The 16,431-nt window shown below is 51.4% G+C and overlaps 2 protein-coding genes across 3 annotated transcripts in view; both read left to right on the top strand.

Moving 5' to 3' along the window:
- TRAF1 (TNF receptor associated factor 1) overlaps positions 1–11,685 on the top strand; it is a 28,295-nt gene extending 16,610 nt beyond the window's left edge. The window contains exons 7-9 of one of the 2 annotated variants that reach the window (XM_032478326.1): positions 547–724; positions 2,416–2,564; positions 11,502–11,685. In XM_032478326.1, coding sequence (XP_032334217.1) covers positions 547–724; positions 2,416–2,564; positions 11,502–11,507 — 333 coding nt within the window. In that variant the 3' untranslated portion in view covers positions 11,508–11,685. Of the gene's footprint in view, positions 1–546; positions 725–2,415; positions 2,565–4,605; positions 6,597–11,501 lie in introns of those variants that run through there. The other variant, XM_032478325.1, reaches the window with a different exon arrangement.
- The window catches only part of PHF19 (PHD finger protein 19), a 35,553-nt gene continuing 27,944 nt past the window's right edge, over positions 8,823–16,431 (top strand). The window contains exon 1 of the mRNA XM_032478321.1: positions 8,823–9,188. The gene's annotated coding sequence lies outside the window, so the exon portion shown is untranslated. The remainder of the gene's footprint in view (positions 9,189–16,431) is intronic.

Raw genomic sequence — 16,431 nt, 5'->3', positions numbered from 1 at the left:
CCTGGGGGTAGGTAATTACGTTTATTTATTTACTTATTTATTTGAATGGCAATACTGGGGATTGAACCCAGGACCTGGTGCATGTGAGGCATGCATTCTACCACTGAGCTATACCCTCCCCCTGGCTCTGCTCTTAACATACCAGGCACTGTGCAAGGCATTGACACAGATAAAATGAGCACAGGCCCCGCCCTCAATAGCAGACACCATGTATCTGGTAGGAAAGGCCGGAAAATGTATCTCAGACTGTCGTAAGGGCTCTGTATGAGTGTGGATGGGAGAGAGAAGCCAGCTGCTCTAGGGCAGTCCCAGAGGGTGGACTTTGTGAGCCAGGTTCCTGACGGGTGAGTAGGAGTTGGCCAGTGAAGGAAGGGAAAGGGATTCCAGGCAGGAGGGACGGCACATACAGAGGCAGATGCATGGGGCTGAGGGAGGCAAGGTCGGGAAGGCATGTTTTGGGCATTTCTCTCTCTCCATCCCGCCATCCTCACCCAACCCTCACTCTGGCTTCTGGTGTCCCTGGCTGAATGGGCTTCCCCGCCGCAGGTGGTGGAGTTGCAGCAGACCCTGGCCCAGAAGGACCAGGCTCTGGGCAAGCTGGAGCAGAGCCTCCGCCTCATGGAGGAGGCCTCCTTTGACGGCACCTTCCTGTGGAAGATCACCAATGTCACCAGGCGGTGCCACGAGTCAGCCTGCGGCAGGACCGTCAGCCTCTTCTCCCCAGGTAACACCCCTGCCGCCAAGGGTGCACAGAGACCAGCTGGGGGAGGCAGGCCCCGCGGGGCCCAGGAAACAAGCAGGGAGCATGGCCAGCCCTGACCGCTGTGCTGCATCCATTCAGGCCTCCTGCCAGGTGGGAGTCAGTGGAGAGGGGTAGGCCCCTCCCAGCTCAGCCACGTGGAGCAGAGGCTGTTTGCACCAGGCAGGCCTCCCACCTCCCCTGAGCATCGGTCATATTCTGCAACTAGGAATAAAACTGTTATCTAGTTTGTGTGGACATCGGTGGTGAAAGACAGCGCTCTGTGAAGTGGAGTTTGTGCAGGTGAGAGGGCAGCAGAGAATGGTTTTCACAAGTGAATACCGTGGAGCCCACCCTCAGAGAGCCAGCAGTCTGAAAAAAGGCAAGCGGGGAGCTAGGTAAAACATGCATTGGTGTGCGATCGTGGGTAGCATGTGAGTAAGGAGTGTGTCAGTTGGGGCAGTTCTTACTCAGTTCTGGGGCACCCGGGCCTGGCGCAATGTCTTGTATAAAGTAGGCAGTTACTCTGTTGATGTTTCTCTTAACTAGCTGGTGCTGTTTATGTAACAGTATCTGTATTTGCGCTCAGACCTGTGTGCTTTTCCCCTCGCCTCACTGCCTCACTTGTGTGCGTCTAAGTAAATGACTGGGTCGTTCAGGAGGATTTCTAAGGATGACAGTTTTAACCACCGCTCACATCTGCCCCAGCCTCAAACCTTTCCTCTCCACCCGCCCCTCTGACACACCCAAGGCCAACAGCACTGGGGTTAAGAGGGCTATCGGAATTTGCCCCACACTGCAGAGCAGACCTGAGTCCCAAAGCCAGGCCCCTTTCCTCGGGAACAGAGGCTCCTACCCTTAAGCTTTTTGGCCTGGCTTCTTTCCAAAGAGAGAAGAAGCAAGCAGTGTCTCTGGCTTCCTGTTCTACCAGAGTGTGAGGGGCAGAGATGAGTCAGACTGCCAGCCTGTCTCTCCTTTGCTCCTTCCTGCCTGCGCCCCACACCCTGTCCCCACTCAGCCCCTCCCAGAGGGGCCCTCATGGTGACAGTCACTGGAACCCACACTCAGCTGCCAGGGAAGGAGTCCACAGGCCCCTGTGCTTAATCACTAGGGGATGAATCACCCCAGGGTCTTTTGCCAAAGGTGGCCAGCAGAAGTGGGAGCCGCCCCACTCACCCCCAGCCTCCAGAAGACCCCAGCCGCTCAGTCTAGTGCAGCAGAAAGGAGTCAGTGTTGGGAGGTAGAGGGCCTGGCCCCTAACTCTGGCTCTGCTCCCAGCACACTGTGAGACTGTGGCCAGCCACTTCCCCTCATTGGGCTTGGGTACTGACTGTAAAATGCAGGTTGGTTAAATCAAAAGTGTGATCCCAGGGCCAGCGGCACCACCATGCCCTGGTAAAAATGCAAATTCTCAGTCCTCACCCCAGCACTAGTGAGTCCGAAGCTCCAGGCGTGGGGCCGGGCAATCTGTGATTCTGATGGCCAGTGACAGCCACTGGGCTAGGTGACCTCCAAGATTTGATGCTCTACGATGGAAAAGAATACTGGGCTCCAACCCCAGATTTCTTAGTTTTGAGCCACTGACCTTGAGCGTGCCTGCCAGTCCCCGTTTCCTCATCTGCAAAGTCCCGTACTCCCCAGCTGAGTCAGTGCCGACTCTGGCTTCTGCATTTCAGCTTTCTACACGGCCAAGTACGGCTACAAGTTGTGTCTGCGGCTCTACCTGAATGGGGATGGGACGGGGAAGAGGACCCACCTGTCGCTCTTCATCGTGATCATGAGAGGCGAGTACGATGCTCTGCTGCCATGGCCTTTCCGGAACAAGGTATGGGCCTGCGGAATGCTGTGGGTGGGGGCTGGAAACTTGGGTCCTGGTCCTGGTTTAGCCATGAACTTGCCTGTGTGACCTGGGCCAGTCCCTCGCCCTCTATGTTATGTTTCCCCTTTTATAAAATAAGACCCTGAGTTCACACCTAGTGGCCAAGTCTCCCTCCTGCATTGTGAGTCCAGGGGCTAAAATGCCCACACCAGCGCCCCTGGAAGGCATGTAAAGATGAAATTCACTTGGTGAGGTGAATAAGGAAAGCTTCCTGGAGGAGGTGCTGTGGGGCTCGCCTGAACTGGCAGCATTCTCAGAAAAAGAAAAGGAGACAAGTACTACTGTATACCTATTAGAATGGCCAAAATCCAAAACACTGACAACACCAAATGCTGGTGAGGATGTGGAGCAACGGGAACTCTCAGTCATTGCTGGTGGGAACATAAAATGGTACAGCCTTCTTTGGAAGACCGTTTGGCGGTTTCTTACAAAACTGAACATACTCTCATCTTGCCGTGTGACTCAGAAATCACATTCCTTGATATCTCCCCGATGAGTTGAAAACTTAGGTCCCCATTAAACCCTGCACACAGATATTTATAGCAACTTTATTCTTAATTGTTAACACTTGGAAGCAGTCAAGATGCTCTCCGGTAAGTGAATGGGTAAATAAACCGTGGTACATCTAAACAACAGGATATTATTCTGCATTAAAAAGAAATAAGCCACCAAGCATGAAAAGACATGGAGGAACTTGAAACACATAAGACTGAGTGAAAGAAGCCAATCTGAAAAAGCGACATACTGTGTGATTCCAATGATATGACATTTTGGAAAAGGCAGAACTGAGGAAACAATCAAAAGATCAGGGGTTGCGAGGGGTTGATGGAAGGGAGGAAGAATGAGTAGGTGGAGTGCAGAGGATTTTGAGGGCAGTGTAAATACTCTGAATAATATTATAATGGTGGATTCATGTCCTTACACATTTGTCCCAACCCATAGAACATACACCAGCAATGAGCCTTAATGTAAACTGTGGACTTTGGGTGATAATGTTGTGTCAATGTAGGTTCATGGATTGTAGCAAATGCACTGCTCTAGTGCGGGACATTGACGGTGGCGGGGCAGAGTAGGAGCAGGGGATATGTGGGAAATCTCTATATTTTCCATGCTGTACACCTAAAAAAAAAAGTCTATTAAAAATGTTTTGAAGGGTAGGGTGGGTGGCTAGGCATTCCCTGAAGGCGAACAGCAGCAGCAAAGGGGTCGGGGAGGGGACGGGTGGGTCAGGGGTCCAGACCTCAGCTGGGAAAGCAGGTGGGGCCGGGGCAGGAGTGCCAATGTGGTCTGGTTATGCGTCAATAGTCAGTGGTTCCCATACATGAGGGTTTAAAAATACCAAAATACCAGCGACTGGGTTTCACTACCGTACATGGTGAGGCCTGAGCATTAGGATTTTTTGAACCTGCCCAGGGAATTCTCAAGTGCAGCCAAGTTTGAGAACCACTGCAGTGGGCCATGGGAAGCCACTTCACGTCCCAGTGGGCGTTTCAGTGCCAGGGAGGAGGGTATGTGTCACTTTGAGATCATCGGCTTCTCGAAGGCACACAGAGCCCCCGTGCAGACCTGACGCTTGATTTGTGTCTCAGAGTGTTGACTGCCCTCTCCTTCGTAGAAGGCCTCTGCCTCGCCCCGGGGGTCCCAGCTGTGGTCAGACATCTCAGAGCGGGAGGGGCAGTGTGGGTTATGGAGCCCAGCCTCCTAGTCCGTGCTTAGTCCCACCTCCCGCCCCCCAACAGCCGACCACATTGACAGTGGCATCCGAATCCCCCACTTCCTGTTGGATAGAACACCTGATCCAGAATCATGGGACCACCCGAAGCCTGCTCACAATACCTGGCGCTTCCATTTCCAGACTCACTATATGTCCCGTGCGGTCCTTCCATGTTTCTTTGACTCCTGATCAGAGTGAGCTCAGGGCCAGAGGGGCTGCATGGGTGGCAGACACAGACCTGGGCCCTGACGTCCCACCGGCCTTCGCCCCCAGGTCACCTTCATGCTGCTGGACCAGAACAACCGTGAGCACGCCATCGATGCCTTCCGGCCCGACCTGAGCTCAGCCTCCTTCCAGCGGCCCCAGAGCGAAACCAACGTGGCGAGTGGCTGCCCGCTCTTCTTCCCCCTTAACAAGCTGCAGTCGCCCAAGCACGCCTACGTGAAGGACGACACCATGTTCCTCAAGTGCATCGTGGAGACAAATGCTTAGGGCGGGCAGGGCTGGGCCAGCTGCATCTGGGTCCCCAAGAAGCACCAGCTCAGACGGGGGTCTGGCAAGAATACTGAGGTCCTGCCCTTGGCACCCAAGATCCCAGGGCACAATGATGGGCTGGGGTGGCATGATCTGAGCGGGGCGGACAGACTGACTGTGGCTGGCCATCTGCTTTGGGTGGCAGGGCCTTGAGCTGGGCCCACAGAGGCAGAGGGTCCAGAAGGAGGCGGTGCAGGATTGTCCCTCCTGCATTGACCATGCAACACTGGAGCTCCCACCCAATGCTGGTCCTGAATGTTGAGGTGGCATCTGGCCAAGATGCGGAGGGCGTGGGGACCAGCGTGGGCATGGATGGTGAACTGGAGGTGTAAGGCCTCAGCAAAGAAGCTCTTGGGATGAGAAGGCCTCTGCGGGCCACCCTGGAGAACATGCTTGCTGTCTTCCTGCTTGAGGTCAGAACCGGGACCAGGGGGTGGAAGGGACAGGGTGCCAATGTGAATTCCTCTGTCTTGCCCTGGACTGAGTTCCCCACCACTGGAGGTGATCAAGCAAAGCCAGAGTGCTACCCTGGGCGGGGTGGGGGGAGTGGGCATCACATTGAGGGGTGGATTTGAAGACCTTCAAGGTCCCTTCCAGCCTAGAAAATCTCTACCTCCAGGCCTCCTGGGCCAGATGCGGCCCAGGGGTGCAGCAGTACTGGAAACATTCAGGAGCCTCATGACCTCCGGGGTCCCGACTCACCATCAGTACCACCAGGTGGGCTGAGCTGGCCGGCACAGCACCTGCTACCCCAGGCCTGGCTGCTCTGTTTCCCCACAGTGCACGGCCACACACAGGCCCCGCGTACTTCGCTTCCCCTAGCCGAACTCGCCTCCACCTCCTCCAGGTGAAACCGGGGCACTGAGCTCCCAGGAGCAGCCAGGAGTGTGGAGAAGGAGGGGCACAAACTCCACGCTCCCCACCTGGTGGCCCCACCCTTGGCTGTTTCCAGAATCCCATGTCACCTGATTAACCAAGCGACGGTTCCAGGGTCTCTGAGCCATCAGCAGAGGTTGTCCTCTTAGAAATGTATAAAACCAAGGAAAGAATTTATTCACTCTCTTTTGCAGTTTTCATGAAGGGTCTGGTGGTGGGAGTTGGTGGTAATTTGTGAGCTCTGGGTGGTGCTGCCAGTTTTGCCGGCAGCATCCAAGGCTGGCGTGCTGGGGGGAGCATCCCTCTCAGCCGCAGTCTTCTGTCTGTATTGGTGGGGGGTGCCCTGGCCGCCTCCCTCTCTGGGTTCTGTGACCTCACAGGAGATGCTGCCCGAGAGAGGCTGCAGAGGGAAAGGTGGGGGCACCGCTGCCCATCTGCCTGGCCTGGCTGTGGCCCACGCTTGTCTTCTCACTCTGGAGGCCCTTCCCGCCACAACCGATTCCTGCAAGGACCCTCACCTGACTTCCCAGAGCCCCTGAGACTGCACGTCGCCGCTCAGAGCCCCAGGGCAAGCCTCCGCTCCCCTCCTCACCAGCCTTCCTGCCGCTTGCTCTCCCTTTACTAAACTGAGGTTGCCGTCGCTTCACTCCTCACACCCTCAGGGTTCTCATCTGTGAAATGGGCCAGCAGCCCTCTTGAGCCCAGTGTGTGTGAGGATGACCCTCACGTGAGAGGTGAGGGAACGGCAAGGCCCAGTGGGCTCAATAGATCAATCAGAAAACCCAAGCCACCCTTAGTCCAGACCTGGTACCCTGGCATGCCTCAGCCTCTTCTGAAAAACCCAGGGAAACATCCTCCCGGGCCCTGCCCGGCTCACGGGGTTTTCATGAGGCCCAGATACAAGACTGCAGCTCCAGTGCTTTGTACTGTAATCACATCTCTCCGGGCGTGATCGGCCTCAAATGTGTCAGGGCTGCTGACAGCCTGTCATGGAGGCTGATCTGCTTCCTTGATGTGTATAGATAACAAGGGGAGGTCTGGCCTAGCAAGTTATGGGAACATCTGTCCCAAAGCTGGTGTCCTGGCAAAAGACATCGTCCCTCCTCGCTGAGCTCAGAAGGGGCTTGTGGGACAAGCACTACTAGGGACAACTATCACTCTGTCCCTTTCATTGCTCGTATCTGATGGGAAGAGACACACACTCTTCCAACAGTATGAGCCGCAGCCGTTCTTTCAGCAAAACTTTATTGAGACCTACTGAGCTGGACCCTAGTGGGTAGGGAAAGGTAAGACGTGTGCCCCACCCCAAGAAACTCTTAGTTCAGTGGATGAAACAGATACATAAGTAGATCATTGAAACTGATACAGAAGAGAAGCTCAGCGAAAGTACAGGAACCCAGATTCATTGAGTGAAGCAAAGAGGGCTTCCTGGAAGAGGTGACATGTAAACTCAGCCTTCAAATATTTTGAGATGCAGAGGATTGGGGTGCAGGGGAGAGTAAAGACCCAGAGATAGGGAAGCAGTCTTAGATTCAGGTAGGGGCTGTGAGGCGGAGGAGAAGGCAGAAAGGTAGGATGGGCTGGAGCACAGAAGACATCAAAGGCAGTTTCAACTGCCTGACAGTGGCAGCCCTGGGCGGGGGATTCCCAGATTACCTGCCTGTGACCCTTTGGGCTATTAACAGCAGGATGAGATAATGATTTGAAACATTTACTAATTTATCTTACAACGAAGCCCTTTGTTAAGTGCACCGAACACCTGACGTCTCACCTCTTAACATGTGATTCAAGGGGAGGGGAAGGCAAGATGCAGGCAAAGCCACTGTTTCACTGGATCCTCAACTCCCTACCCAACCCCATGAGGCCAGAGAGGCCAGGTGCCCTGCCTAAGGTCAGGAGGGAACAAGGGAGGCAGCTGGAATTAGAAGCCAGGTCTCTTGTTCCTTTTGTGTCTTCAGCCAAGATAAGGTCCCATCTTCATGGGAGGCCTTGGGAGACAGTAGGTCCCTCTGCTCCCAGCCAGAGGGCCAGCCCCGTGGGAACGACGGATGTCACCCCGACAGTGGCCGGAGGGGAATGTTTGCTCTCACCCGATGACACACAGGCCACCTTGTTGGTGTCCTCAGGTGATGGTTGGACCACCCTGAGCAGTAAAGACAACTACTATTTATGCCTTTAATTGCTCATTTCTGATTGTAAGAGACACAGAATCGTGGTGGGAAAACTGGGTAGTATAATCATCTGGGCTGGTGACATTTCTTCCTTTTTCGGGTCCTTTCCTCAACCCCTACCCATCTCAAGTCATTTTCCTCTTTAGAAAATTCGGAGTTTATGGAGCTGGAGAGGTTATCCTCAATTACTGAGGAGGGCCCAGTGTCATCACAAGGGTCCCCCTAAGAGGCAGCCAAGAGGGTCAGAGTCAGAGGAGGCAAAGTGACGACAAAAGCTGAACGGGGGAAGGTGCGACAACAGAAGCAGATGTTGGGACATGCACTCTGAGGATGGAGGAAGGGATGGACGATAGATGGCTGGACTGCGGGCAGCCTCTGGAAGATGGAGAGGAAGAGGAATGAATTCTCCCCTAGAATCTCCAGAAGGCACACAGCCCTGCCAGCACCTTGATTTTAGCCCCATGAGACTCATCTCAGACTTCCTAACCTCCAGAACTGTAAGATAACAAATTTGTGCTGTTTTAAGGCACTCAGTGCTGATGCGTTACATCAGTGGTCAGAAATGAATACTGCCCTCATCAGGTGGCCACACTCCAAATTGAGATGAGGTGTAAGTCTAAAACAAGCACCATAAAAAAAATAAAAATAAAAATAAATTAAACAAGCACCATATTTCAAAGACTTAGTACAACAAAGAGTTTATTTCCTTGATATTTTTATATCAATGTCATGTTGAAGTGATCAACATATCAGATGAAATAAAATGTAGGAAAATTAATTTACCTGTTTCTTTTTTTAACGTCTGTATTAAAAAAAATTGACAGTTACACATGCAGCTCTCATCACATGTCCACCGGACAGCCCTGGAGGACTCCTCATTGCCTTGGAGAAGGTGCCAGCCCCACCCCTCTGTTGCCTCTGGGGATGGGGCCTTGCGCTGGAGAAGGGAATCAGCCCACCCGCCCACCCCCACCCCCCACACAAATACACTCTGCAGGTGGGGAGCCTTGGTGATGGGTGAGCGTCTGGCCCCTCCCCCCAACTCCCATCTGCCTGGGCTGAGCCTTGCCTCTGGGCCAGCCAACGTCCCTGCGAGACGTGACTTTTATTTTTAGCAGCTGTACTCACTGCCTCCGCATAGCTGGCTCTAAGACCTGGGTGTGGGCCAGCCCCAGGCCTGCCCTCTCCCTGCCAACGGGGGTCTCAGGAGAAACCCACTCCCTGGCACCGGGGGCCTCTCAGGGCGTGTAAGCCATCCTCGAGGCATCCTTGCAAGTAAGTACTATCAGAATCTGCATGTTCTCTGTGCCAAGGCTGAGGCTCAGAGGTCTCTCCAAGCTAGGAGCAGGCAGAGCAGAGTCTGAGCTTCCTCCCCAAGGCCTGACCTTTGTAGGGGAGGGTAAATAGTTTTTATTTATAATGGAGGTACTGGGGATTGAACCCAGGACCTCGTACATGCTAAGCATGCGCTCTACCACTGAGCTACACCCTCCCCGCCTCAGAAAGTATTCTAAGCAAGAGAAGAGGAGAGAGTGGAATTGGAAGGAGGTGGGTAGGTGGATGAAGCTTCGCTTCAGGGTGTGCAAGGGACATTTCCCAATGCAGTCGGTCTGAATTCTGAAAGGATGCGCGCACGTGGAAAAGCAACACAACATGAAAACCAGGACTGCCTTGTGCTTAGAACTCAGGTGCCTGCCTGTCTCCTGGAGCGCTGTGTCTTGGTCTCCCCTTGGCCTCCGTCTCGTCCACTGCGCAATCGGCATAAGAGGGCTTAGAGCACTAAATGAGGGCATGAACAGGAGTGCCGAGCACAGGGCCAGGTGCTGGGGGTCCTCCAAAAATACTGGCTGTTGTTATTTGCCAGGAGCTTACTGTGTCCTCTCATCAAAACACCCAACAACTCATGAGCTGTTATCACCACTTAACAGATGAAGAAACTGAGGCTCAGGGAGATGAGGTCACCCTTCAAGGTCACACAGCTAGTGGGGGCAGAGCTAGGTAGCTTTAGGTAACAGCTTTAGTAAGATACAATTAAGCTGTAACTCACCATGCAATTCAACCATTAAAAGTACACAATTTAATGGCATTTATGTACGTATTTTTCTCTTTCTTCGGCGGAATCCTGAGACAGTCTATGGTCTAGAAGATTTGTTTTTAATTTAAAGTAATGTTCTATTTTCTAAATATAAAAATTTTTAATGGACAAAATACATAATTATTTAAAATAATATAAAGGTAGGGTGCATTTTATGATGAGTTAAATTATACTTCAATAAAGCCACTAAAATAATCATATAAAAGGGATAGCTGCCCATTCAAAGGGAGGGGGGAATACAGAAAAGCATCTCATGACTCAGAGATAACTACTAGTAACATGGTGATAAATTTCCTGTCAGATACAGATACATAGACATACATATCAGATACACACACATAAAATCTCCAAAATCGGGATAATTTGTGTATATCATTCTTTATCGTTCATTTTCCATTTCATATGATTATGAACTTTTTTCTATACCATTAGAAATGTATGAAAGATTATTGTCATGGCAGTGTTGTATTCCATTGTGTGGAGGAGACAGGTGATTTGGCTGTCCACAAACTGTCAGATAATTTAGCTTTTTCCACCGCGATAATCTTGACAAGCCTTTGGTGGTGCCTCTGATCACAGCCGGAGGAGATACGCTTAGAGGTCCTGTGCCTGGACTGAAGACATGAAAACTTTTAAAACTCTTGATACATACTGAAAATTGTTTTCCAGAAATGATGTACCCATTTAAACTTTTTTCATTTGTCTTTTTGTTTTTTAGATTCCACATAAAAGTGGTATCATATGGTATTTTTTTTTTCTCTCTTTCTGGCTTACTTCATTAGAATGAGACAATCTCCAGGTCCATCCATGTTGCTGTAAATGGCATTATTTTATTCTTTCTTGTGGCTGAGTAGTATTCCATCGTGTAAATATACCACCATTTCTTTATCCAGTCATCTGCCGATGGACATCTAGGTTGCTTCCATGTCTTGGCTATTGTAAATAGTGCTGCTATGAACACTGGGGTGCAGGTGTCTTTTTGAATTAGAGTTCCTTCCCAATGTGTGCCCAGGAGTGGGATTGCTGGATCATATGGTAAGTCTATTTTCAGTTTTTTGAGGACTCTCCAAACTGTTTTCCATAATGGCTGCACCAAACTACATTCCCGCTAACAGTGTAGGAGGGTTCCCTTTTCTCCACACCCTCTCCAGCATTTATCGTTTGTGAACTTTTTAAAGATGGCCATTCTGACTGGTGTGAGGTGATACCTCATTGTAGTTTTGATTTGTATTTTTCTGATAATCAGTGGTATTGAGCATTTTTTCAGATGCCTGTTGGCCATTTATTTGTATGTCTTCATTGGAGAAATGTTTGTTTAGGTCTTCTGCCCATTTTTTGATGTAGTTGTTTGGTTTTTTGTTATTAAGTTGTATGAGCTGTTTATATATTCTGGAAATTAAGCCCTTGTCAGTCGCATGATTTGCAAATATTTAGATTTTTTTTTTCAAACAGATCCTCTTTAAATCAGCACAATTTTGTCCCCTTTTCAACAGCAATAACACTCTGGAGCCACAAGGATCATTTAATGGATAAACATTAACAAGTTATTTATCATCTGTGAACTTCAATTCCCTTACAAATAAAAAATGGAAATAGTGCCAATATATAAAATAACTATCTGCCTTGTTGAGGTGCTACAAGTATTCAATAAAATAAGATATTTAATATGAAGTCCAATTTCAGAGTCTCCAAGAAGTGGTAGTGTCTTTCTCCCACTGCCTCCTTGCTTCACATCTTACTGCAATGGCTACAACTTTCAGATCAATGTTGAATAAGAGTATTGGGTTTTATTCTTCATTGGGTTCCTAATTTTAATGGGAGGGCTTCTAGGGTTTTATCCAAAGAGCCTGTTAATCAAACCATCGTGCCACTATAGCTGTGACATAAACACAATGTGAAACTCACAGAGTTTCTAATGCCTTGTTTTCTTAAGCGGTTAGTTCCTTACTTTATGAGTTTTAGGAACTCTGGGACCCGAATGAGGAAAAAGCTGAGGAGGTCAGGGCAGATCAGAGCTTTAGCGGGGCTTCCCTCCCTCTGGAGCTTGGACAGTAAGACTTGGATCTGGAAAACTTTAACCTTCTTTCAGATTTTGATCAGCTCCTTGCTGACTGTGTGACCTTGGGCAAGTCACATCACTGGCTCTGAGCCCAGCTGCCCTCATGGGCAAAGCTGGGTGACAGTCCCTGACCAGTGGGGTGACGAGGGTCAGCTGGGATGACGCATGTAAGTGAGGTCCTGACATACAGGGGATTCCCAGGAATGTTAGCTGAAGCTGAGTGGTCTGGGGGATTGTGTGCTGGGTTTGTTTAAGAGAAAGAATCCTTAAAACCTTCTACCAATAAGTTGTTTATGAGGTGTTCACTCATCAAACCCTCCTGACATCTCTGTTCCTGGCGCTAGGCTAGTCTCGGTAATCTGTGGTCAACATCCTAGTCCAGGGCGGTGGGGGAGACAGACAGTAAATGAGCACAAATAAATGTGCCTTCCCGCAGGGAGCAGCTGACGGCCAAAGTCTGTCCCCTGGCCCTGGGTTCCCCCGAGTCGGCCAGGCCCCCCAGCACCCGCAGCCACGTGGAATGCATTGAGCAGCTCTTGCATTCCAAACACGCAGTTCTGCTCTCCCAGGCGCCTTTTCCTGGACCGTGCCAGGCTCTCTGCAGGCAGCCAGGGCCTCAGTGCCTGATAAGAGGGCCTCCCACAGCTGCCTTCCAACCAAGCACAGCCAAGGCCAGCTAGGGAAAGGGGTGGTGGAGGCGGGAGGGTGTCGTGGGGTAGGCGGCCCGCTGGCGCTCAGTAGCTTCTCCCTCACAGCCCCACCAGGGTCTTGGAAAGTGGCCTGAGAGAAGGGGCCAAGTGTTCCCCTGGGGCCCTGGTGCGTTGTTATAGAAAAGTAGTAGAAACATTTAAAATACAAATCCTAAGGTGGGCATTCAGGCCCCCACCAACCTTTCTAATCAGGTTTCCCTTAACTTTATCTTACTTCTCATCCTTGAGAGAGTCAGGGGTCTTGGGGGCCGTGATGGGTTCCGGGCCCCTCACAGAACAGCGGCAGCTCCAAGTCGACCCCCTGTGGTGGGTTTGATGAATGACTGGGTGAGGGGTGGCGGAGTGCCACCCACACTAACCTCATCTCCCTGAAGGATGCCCTCTGCCGTAAGCATCAGCCTGTTCACAGAGGAGGCACGGAGGCTCGGAGCTGGAATCCAGGCTTCGCCCTTCCCTGCACTCCAGAGGTCTGCAAACTGGCCACACACCCAAATCAGCCTGAGGGCTTGTTAAAACAGAGGGCTGGGTCGACCTTCACGCTTTCGGACAGAGTAGAGCTGGGGTGGGGCTGGAGAATTTCCCAGTTGATGCTGATACCCTTGGTCCAGGGCCACACTGTGGGAACCTCTCCCTCCACAACGGTGCCCCCTCTGAATTAATTTTCAGTGAGAATTAATTAGGGAGACCTTGCATTCACCATCGGCCACTTTCCATGGTACGGATGTATGATGAACTGCCTTCCTAATACTGATATTAGAGCATTCCGATCCTGACTGTCCCGCCCTCGGGGGAATGCCCCACACACCACCGACTCTACGTTCAGTCCTCTGGGTGCATCTCCTGGACACTGCAGGATACAGACTTCCTAAAGTAGGAGTGCATCCATCAAACAGTGAGGGCGAGTGATTGTTGATGTTAAATTTGCTTCCTTCAGTGATCACCGGGAAAAGGGACAGTCAGAGCTAAAGATGGAGCTGGAAGGCTTGGAGAAAACTGACAGAGGCATCCACAAAAGGGATGTACAGGACTAGGACTGGAGAGGTGAGTGATGGGGGAGGCAGGACAGGGTCTGAGCGTGCTGGGGAGAGTGATGGGCAGCTGCAGCCTTGGACAGGAAGCTACCTGCCATCACCGCTGAAACCAGGGGTCCCCAGGGCACGGTAAGCAGAGAGCTGAGGAAACTGGGAGCTTCTCGGAATGCATTTCCACTTTATTCCACCGGTAGGTACATGTGGCTTCTTTTTCAGAGTCTAGCCAGCTTGAGCAGAGCAAGAGTACCCTTGTCCATGATGCCCGCCTATTAATTAAGTTATTAAATAATGACATCAGTATCCAAGGATTTTTTTATTATTAATAATCACAGCTGCTATTTATTAAGTGTCTATTATGTACCAGACACTTTGCATACAAAACCCCATTCAGTCCTCCCCACAGAGCCCATAAAGTGGGTGCTGAGATTATCCCCGTTTTTCAGATGAGGACACTGAGGCTGGGAGAGTTTAAATAACTTGGCCAAGGACCTAGTCGCTAGGAAATGACAGGGCTACTGTCTGGCCATCTCTAAACGGTCGCTTTCCACTCTGTCATCTTGCCCCTCATTTCCTGAACACCTGCTCCGTGCGTGGCCCTGGGTGGGACCATAGATGAATCATTCAAGTAGTCATTGATTCAACAAGCTTGCTTTCTTTTTTTTTTTTTCTTGTTGAACACTTACTATTTCATATGGGCTTCTTTATGTATAGCATGCCTTATTCCAGAAAGCACTTAACAGAACTTCTTGACTTGATATACAAGAGAATAAAATGTTGAAGGTGTGGTCAATTGATGGGTGACAAATGGAAAACGGAAGCTATAAAGGCCGGAGGAACCCAGGCATGACACAGGCGGACAGAGGGCAGATCTTGAGGCCCTATGTGTTATAGGAGACAGGCCCCAAATTGTCCTCTGAGCTTTCTAACCCTGATCCTACGAGGTTCGGTGTCCATAAGATACCAATGAATCTCTGGGGGAGGTGAACGAAACACTCTCCTGAGCCCTGAGACCAGAGAGGCCTTTTCCTAGTGAGTTGGCGTGAGGAGCAGGGAGCAATGTCCCCAAACAGCGAACCGACTGCACGTACAGCACATGTCTCAGGGGCTGTTTCCTGTGCCCCACTCCGTGCTGGCCCAAGTCCCAACGCAGCTCAGAGAGAACACAGGGCAGGGTGAGCGCACCCCCCACCCCTAGTTAATCCACAGCGTTTATAGGAAACATTTAGAGCAAACTGGCAGGCCCCTGGCTACGTGCAGTCCTCAGGTAAGCTCTGTTTGGCCTGAGATGTGTACTTAAATTGTTTGGATTCGTTGTCAACTTTAAACAGGAGATTTCACTTAAAAAGCCAGCTTTTGGCAGTCTGTTAAAAAAAAAAAAAAAAAACCTGCATATGAGATTTGACTACAGGAGGCCCACGTTCCCTAAGGACACAGACTGACCAGAGCTGAGTAGTTTTCCGATGATCCCTCCACGGCTCCCTGAAGGCCCTTTTTGTTTCCAGCTTCCCTACCTGGCTTTGCACGTCACCGTCACCGTCACCGGGAGCTGGCAGCCCGTTATAGGGCATTTAGAATTGTGTCACGTTAGTGTGGGTCGGTAGCAACCAGCAACTGGTTTACAGTTCCTGGGCCCCAGGTCGGGCTCCTTGGATGTGGGGTGGGGTTCAGGCAGGTGGCTTTCTAACAAGCTATTGTGGTGCAGGGGGTGAGGGTCTCTCCTGAGGGGCCCGGGGGGCTGGGTGGGACCTGTGGGTGATCGTATAGCTGCTCAGCATCCAGATAAACAAATGGATAGTGTTCCTTTCAACACCACTTTTGGCAAGTCCAGTGGGGCTGTGAGTTCAAGATCATATTCCCTGGCAGGTGCCCAGAGGGCAGCTCCTCTGAGTTGCTGGCAGGGGGGTGGGGAGCTTGGGGGGGTGGGGGGGTGGTCCTGAGTCAGATGCTATCAATCACAGCGGTGCTCACCCCTGGCTGTAGGTCAGAACTGCCTGGAGAACTTTTCCCACCCGTCCTCCCCCACCCCAGGCCCAGGCCACCTCCCAGACCAGTTAGGTCCGAGTCTCTGAGGAGAACACAGGCACTGGCATTTTAAGGCTTCCCAGGTTAGCCCAGTGATCTGCCAGGTGTGAGGAACAGGGCTTAAAAAGGAGCTCGCTCCCTGAGCCAGGCTGGTGTCAGCTGTAGAGATCCCGAGATGAGGGAGGCTCTCAGGAGGGAGGAGAGGAGAGGATGCAGGCAGGCCAGTAAGTGGACAGTCAGAGTAAGTGTGATGAGTCCCCAGGGGATCCAAGCGGGGCACCTAAGCCAGCGAGGGGGCTCAAACTCTCCACACCCCCTTCCTCCGGAGGAGAGGCCTGGGCCGAGTTTGGGGAATAAATACCATCCAACCACGTTAAGAAGAAGGAAAATCCCGGCCAAAGCCAGGGTACAGTCCAAGGCTCTGAAGCCCGAATGGAGAGGGGGAGGGAAGGGAGCGGAAGGTTGTCTGGCACAGCTGGATCAAGGGGAGGGAGAGGGAGTAGGAGAAGAGGCCACAGACATGGGAAGGGGCCAAATCACAAAAGGCCTTGCATGCCAAGCTAAGGGGATCGAACTTGACCCTGAAACTCAGAGGAACTTC

The sequence above is a fragment of the Camelus ferus genome, chromosome 4 (assembly GCF_009834535.1).
Source record: "Camelus ferus isolate YT-003-E chromosome 4, BCGSAC_Cfer_1.0, whole genome shotgun sequence".
NCBI lineage: Eukaryota > Metazoa > Chordata > Mammalia > Artiodactyla > Camelidae > Camelus > Camelus ferus.
Note: the sequence above shows the minus strand (reverse complement) of the source record. Positions and strands in the feature narration are given on the sequence as shown.